At 37.4% G+C, this 6,993-nt stretch overlaps 1 protein-coding gene across 1 annotated transcript; it reads left to right on the top strand.

The window, feature by feature from the left end:
- Window positions 1-1,318: 1,318 nt before the first annotated feature.
- LOC140507545 (olfactory receptor 56B1-like) lies at window positions 1,319-6,419 on the top strand. Its single transcript, XM_072615595.1, has 2 exons — window positions 1,319-1,357; window positions 5,454-6,419. Exons 1-2 carry the CDS (start codon window positions 1,319-1,321, stop codon window positions 6,417-6,419), a joined length of 1,005 nt encoding a protein of 334 aa, XP_072471696.1.
- The last annotated feature ends 574 nt before the right edge of the window (window positions 6,420-6,993 follow it).

Below are 6,993 nucleotides of genomic sequence, written 5' to 3'. Positions count from 1 at the left end.
TTATTTTTTCCCCTTAGCAAAGTATTAATGGCATGTCTAAAGAAACAGTTATGTTCATCCAATTGGTTAGAATTCCCCTATTCAATTCCCTGCTCACTTCAGCTTCCATGTTGTTCATCCTGTGTCTAAGTATTCTCTCTTACAATTTATTTTAAACATAATTCCTAGGTATTCTTCCTTAAACACCATTTTTTTTGTACTTCATCTTCCTCTTCAGAAAATTTCCAAAGTCTCAATTCATTGCCCTTTGAGAGCAGCATATGTTATCACATGGAGTTTGTTAAAAGTATGAATGTAGGTTAATAAATGTAGTTAAGCTCTGAAAAAAACTCAAAGAAATTTGTTATCTAAAAGTGACTAGAGAGTTATCAAGAGCATCCAGTGTGGATGTCCCAAAAGCAAGATCTAGGGAGACAAAAAAGAAAAAGAAGTGTAACAAGTATGGATCATATAGGATAGAGATGGGCAACCAGTGAGTAACTGGTTTATTTATATCTATCACTTGGTTTAAATTTTAAAACCCTTTACAACCTGGCCTCAATCTATCTTTCAAGTCTCACTGAGCATTACTTCCCTTCTTCCTCTCTTAAATCCAATCAGATTGTTTGTCTGTATTCTTCACATATAGCACCTCATTGCTGATCTCTAAACCTTTTAGCTGGTTCCTTACTAGCTCTGTGTCCCTGAACAAGTGACAATGTCTGTCAGCCCCAGTTTCCTTATTTCTAAAATCAAGATAATAATAACACCTACATCCCAGGATTGTTGTGAGGATTAAATGAGATAATATATGAATAGTGTTTTACAAATCTCAAAGTGATAAGTAAATACTAGCTATGATTTTTATCAGAAAGGAGGTGGAAGAGATTTATCATAGACCCAACTTTAAAAATAGAGAGCAGAGTCTATTTACAAAAAATTTTGAGAACCTTCATCACACAAGGGACTCTTCTTCCTAAAAGAATTCACCAGAGATTCTCTATGCTGAGACATCCCCTCGGAGGATAAAGTTATAATATATAAGGAATTTTCTGGTTTACATCAATAGGGACACTTTCTGACTCCATCTAATGTGGGCTTTAGTGCTCTTCCTTCTTGATTGGTAAATGAATCTTCCTTTTCCCTTCCTCCACCAACTTATCAGGCTTTTGAGCAGTTACCCCCATCCTTTCCTCACCTATTTGAAGTTCTTTCTGTTGGTCATAAATCACATATTTTCCCCATGTCCCTGTAACCATTGAAAAACAGAGCTTCTCACATACTTAAGGTCCATATCTAGAAGGATCTGTTCCAGGCCTTTACAGTGATTCCTACACCGATGATTGCTGAAGCTCTCATAACTCTGTCAAAACCCAAGGTGAGTACAAGATCATCTACTAGATGATGTGATGGATAGAACACTGGACTTTGAGCTAGGAAGATGGAACTTGAATCTTGCCTCAGATACTTACTAACTCTATGACCATAAGTAAGTCACTTAACCACTCTCTACCTGATCATTTGTATTGAGCATTGCAACAAGTCTTAGAGTAGGAAAGGGTGGTAAATATCCAGGATCCCTTGAGGGCTTCCAAACTAAATTGGTTCATCTAAAGTGATTAGAAAATGTCCTAGGGAAGAAACTCTCAGATAATATATGAGCCCATAGGAGCTAGAAATAGTACCGTGAAAAAAAAAGAAATTCTGTGAAAACATCATTTATTAATAAAAAGGAAATAGGACTATAGTAAGAGGCACAATCTCATCATGTCATGTTAAATGCAGCCACGTAAGAATTTGTGTGATCCTGGTTCCAACAATGAGAAGCTTCAATTTTCAACAGGTAAATTGAGTAAATGTTTAAGTAACTGGCTTCTTGAAATAGGAATTTCAGAAATGAGGGATACCCCATGCAAATGCAGAGGCAAGAGATGGAATGCCATGGATAGAGAATAGTGAGCTAATTTCATGAGAACATTTTGTGAGGGATAAGGGAATCTTACAAAACGACTCAATATATAGGTGAGAGATATATTTTCAGTGCTATAACTGGCGTGGTGTCCAATTCATCACCTGTAGTGATGAAATTTAGAGGTCTTATCTGTTTCTGGATGACAATTAATACCTCACCACCTAAGCAATTGCAAAACATCATGTTCTGTCCTTTAGAAATACAAGAATAATAGAGTTGGAAAGGATTTTTTATGTTCTTTTAGTTCAACCCCTATCCATAGTATAAACCTTCTCACCAAAATTCTTGACAAGTGGACATTCTGACTGTTTTAAGACCTTTAGTAATGAGGAACTCTCCCCCACTCCTTGCCCATGGAAGTCCTTTCTAACAGCTCACATTGTTAGGGAAAGTTTTCTTGTGTTAAGTCAAACTCTCTCCTTGGATTTCCAGTTGTTTTTCCAGTTATGCTCTCTGTGAATTAGTCTATTACTTCTTACATATAAAAACCATTCAATTAACTTAAAATCATTGTCATGTTCTTTCCTCCACCCTCAATATTTATAACTTCAGGCTAAAGAACCTTTGCAAGCATAGTATAGGTTAGTCCTCTCACTAAACATAGATGGCTTACCCTGTATATGGTTCTTATCTCTTTCAAAATTAATTTCCCAGAATTGGATATAATATTTAATGGCAGCAGCATTATCATGTATTCCTCTAAAGCAGGGATTCTTGACCTGGGATCCATGACCTCTGAAAGACTCCATGGATAGATTTCAGGAGATTTGTAAACTTGTCTGGGAAAAAAAAAAAAACAATTTTATTTCTACTAACTTCTAATTAAAAATTAGTATTACCTTAGTTTATTAAAAAACACACTCATTATTCCGAGGAAGTATCCATAGGCTTTACCATATTGCCACAGAACCCCTAATATAGAGACTATGCTTATGTCAATGTAGCCTAAGGTCACATTTTTTTTAGCCTAGTTGACCCATATTAAATTTCTAGCCTGTTTTACATACTTTTCACAAGAATTGTAGTCTTAGTGGTAAAGGAAGAGCAATGAAGAACAAACAAAAGAAACACTGAGCCTTAATTAATAGAAAATATCAAAGAATTTTATCAGTTATGGACCAACCATTTGTGGTATTAATGGAAGTTTTCAAAAAAGTTTTGAATGAGAACTGACAGGGTCACTTAATGGAATATTCTATTCCTGAAAAACTGGTGAGCCTTTGTATTCCTAAGTAGAAAACAAACTAAAGGAAAAACAAAACCTATCAGATCCAGGGCATAGCTTCCATTTTTCTGAATAAAGCAGAGACCACGTTCTCACTTTAGGTAGTACTGACCTTAGACCATGTTCAAAGATAGACTGTAAAGGACCAGGTATTGAGTTACTGGAGAGCTTCATGGAATGATTTTGCCCATTTTGAGGTTTAAACTGACATTTTGGTGAAAGATTGTACAGGGTTTCACTCAGGCCAACCAATCTTGGGGATGATTAGCAGGACTTTGATAGAGGTGATATTCAGGCTTCATTTGATCAGGCAGCACAACTCTTGTCTAGACTGGAGCTCAGCTTCTCATTAGGGTCGGTCCTCAAGCATCACCAAAGATTTCCCTGAGGTAGTAGTAGATTTATTCCAGAGAACTCTACAAGTGTCTACAGAGCCTCAGGATTTGCAAGAAATTACAAGGGAATCATCTACATCAGCTAGATAGTTGACATGATTGATAAAATAGTGGTGCTGGATCCAGGAAGGATAGAATTTGAATCCTGCCTCAGAAACTAATTAGCTTTGTGACTGTGAATAAATCACTTAACCTTTCTCTGACTAAATTTCTTCATTGTGGGAATGATACTTACCTCCAGGAATATACATGTAAATATTTAAAAATTGACATCTCCTTTAAAAAACTGTGCATAAAAGCATTTTAAAGGTTAATTTTTATTAATACTTTCTAAAATTTAGACAGTAATTAAGATCATTACTGGTATAGTTTAGCTGCCATAGGATGCAATGTTTCATCATTGATTAGTCATTCTGCAATATTAAAAATAAAATAATTACAGATTGGGTACCAAGTAGTACAATTCACTGCTCTAGGCACCTGTGAGTTAATAAACTATATCTACACTCCTGAATTTGGTAGATAGAGTTGCTGAGTAATAAAAGAGACTCAGGTAGATACTTTTCTCTTAATACCCACTTCACCTAAGGCAGAGAAATGAGAACAGGTTAGTCTTAGAGGTCAGATCTTATTACTATGATATGAAAGGCAAAACAATTGACCTGTGGAGAAAGAAGATAACCATTATTTCCAGAAGCCTTGAGCAGTGGACCAACCTTTCTCTAATGTATAGAGAAGCCATTCCTTTGGCAGCCAATTGTAGACATCTTGGGCTCTCTACCATGAGCAGTTAAGCAGGAAGAGAACAGGGTTTATGGTTGAAGTTTGAAGAATGTCTCATTTTGTTGTTGCTGCAGCCATGGTTGTTTTTGAAAAAAAAAAAATGATCCAAGAGAGAAAAATATGGCTATAGACTTTTTGTATCAGTTTGCTCATTCAGCGTTGTGCCACATTTCCTTTTGTTCTTTGTGCTTTTATCAAAGTGTCATGGTCAAGGTTATACTCTGATTTTTCTGAGATCTAGAGCACAGAGGATTCAACAAGGTTTGATGGTTATGATTATGTTCCGTGAGGTCAGGAAAAAACAACATCCTTCACAAACTATGTGTGGTGTTCCCTCTTGCCTTGGGTTTAACTATACGAATTGTCTAATGTGCTGTTATCACTGGTCACAGGAAACTGAGAGTATCTCCTTTGTAAATTTCTATAGGATATGGAAACTTTCTTGGCAATTTTCTGCGTACACAACATTGTGGCCTTTGATATACCTTGTGAAAGGGAAAAGATCAATAATCAATACCTTGAGTGGTTTTTCTCTGAAATGCCTTGCTAATCATTTATCAGCTATAATCACTTTATTAAGATAAGAAGTAACTGTAATTTATATTAAGGATATAGGCCTGGGGAAAAACCTGTGTAACCACAGCTAAGACGTAGTCCCAGGTGAATTCTTATATTAAGTTAGTTCTTAGAAGTATGACTAAATCATTATAAAGTATATTTTAAGTGGGTAATCATAATAATCATCTTTGTATTAAAATGTACCGAGCTGCCCTAGGTTCATGATGTAATCAGCTACCCTGACCTATTGCGTAAAAGATGGTTGGGAGTGTGACAAAATGAATAATGCAAAAAGGCAAATTAAAAAAGCATAGGTATGATAATTGAGTCATATCTAGCCATGTTACACCAAACATGAATCATAAATACATGTAAATCCTATAGCTTGGGGTCTCAGACTGCACTGGGCACACTGTAAGCCCTACCTTTGATTCCCTAAGGTTGGTTTCTTTGCCCAGAAGGGCTTCACAGTTTTTTATTTACACCTGTTTAAAAATGGGTCACTAAAAAGGAAAATTTGGGATTTCTTTTTTTCTTTTAGGTAAAAATATCTCCATTTATGAAAGTTTCCAACAGTTCTAACTTCCAGGTTTCTGAGTTCATCCTTAAGGGGCTTCCAGGAATCTATAGCTGGCAACATTGGCTCTCTCCACCCCTGGCATTACTCTACCTCTCATCTCTTGGTGCCAACCTCCTCATCCTACTTACAATCCAACAGGAGCCCAGCCTGCACCAGCCCATGTATCAGTTCCTGGGAATCCTTTCTATTGTAGACATGGGTCTGGCCACCACCATTGTGCCCAAGATATTGGCCATCTTCTGGTTTGATGCCAAGGCCATCAGCCTCCCTGAGTGTTTTTCTCAGATCTTTGCCATACACTACTTTCTGGCCATGGAGTCAGGCATCTTCCTCTGCATGGCTTTTGACAGATATGTGGCTATTTGCCATCCCCTCCACTATCCCACCATTGTCACAGACTCTTCTGTCTTCAAAGCTACAGTATTCATGGTGCTCAGAAATGGACTGGGTGTTATGCCAGTGCCTGTGCTGGCTGCTCAGAGAGATTACTGTTCCTCAAATGAGATTGAACACTGCCTGTGCTCCAATTTGGGGGTCACCAGCCTGGCCTGTGATGACAGGAGAGTCAATAAAATTTGTCAACTGGTCATTGCCTGGACACTACTGGGTGGTGACCTGTGCTTAATAATCCTTTCCTATGCCCTGATTATCAAGTCTGTACTGAGAATGAACTCCACAAAAGCTGCAACCAAAGCCTTAAGCACCTGCAGCTCCCACCTCATCCTCATCCTCTTCTTCTATACATCCATTGTTGTGTTATCTGTCACCCATCAGGCAGGAAGGAAGTTTCCTCTGATACCTGTGCTATTCAATCTGTTGCACAACGTCATTCCCCCAGCCCTCAACCCCATTGTATATGCACTCAGGACAAAGGAACTTAGGCTGGGCTCCCTAAAATTGCTCAGGGTACACAAAGAGTACAGATAAAACCCTGGGCATGGCCCTCACAATGGCCTCTCAATCCATGCACATATTCTGTGTCCTTTACAACCTGACTAGGTTGAAGGCATGGACTCATTCTAAGTTCTTATGCAGTGAGCGTCTGAGATTACAGAATCTACACCATGTTGATATCACTACATCAATCTGTTTTCTAGACATTGGCCTCTTTACAAAAAGCTCTTTATTGTAGGTGGCTCTTTAATGCCTCTAAGTTGAAGTAATAGTAAATAGAGACTAGAACAAAAATAAAAAAGAAAAAGAAAAAATGGAAGAAAAATAGAAAATCAGAAAAAAATAGATATCTCCTTGTCATTTCAGGATCCTATTGATAGCATACTGGAATATATATAGAAGCTGATTCTAGGAACTTGGCATCATATTTATTTAGACGTGCTTTCATGTAGTAGTCAGTGCAGCCTGACATAAAGATGCTAAAAAAGACTTTGCAATGATAATAAAAATAATAATGAACACATTTCATTCCCTTTCTACCCCCACCCCCTTAGTATTGCTTGGGCTTCATTTGCTGGATAGGAAAAAAGAGAGTGAGGAAAGTGAT

The sequence above is a fragment of the Notamacropus eugenii genome, chromosome 5 (genome assembly GCF_028372415.1).
Source record: "Notamacropus eugenii isolate mMacEug1 chromosome 5, mMacEug1.pri_v2, whole genome shotgun sequence".
Classification (NCBI taxonomy): Eukaryota; Metazoa; Chordata; class Mammalia; order Diprotodontia; family Macropodidae; genus Notamacropus; species Notamacropus eugenii.
The sequence above is the reverse complement of the archived record's forward strand: the minus strand, read 5'-3'. Positions and strand labels throughout refer to the sequence as shown.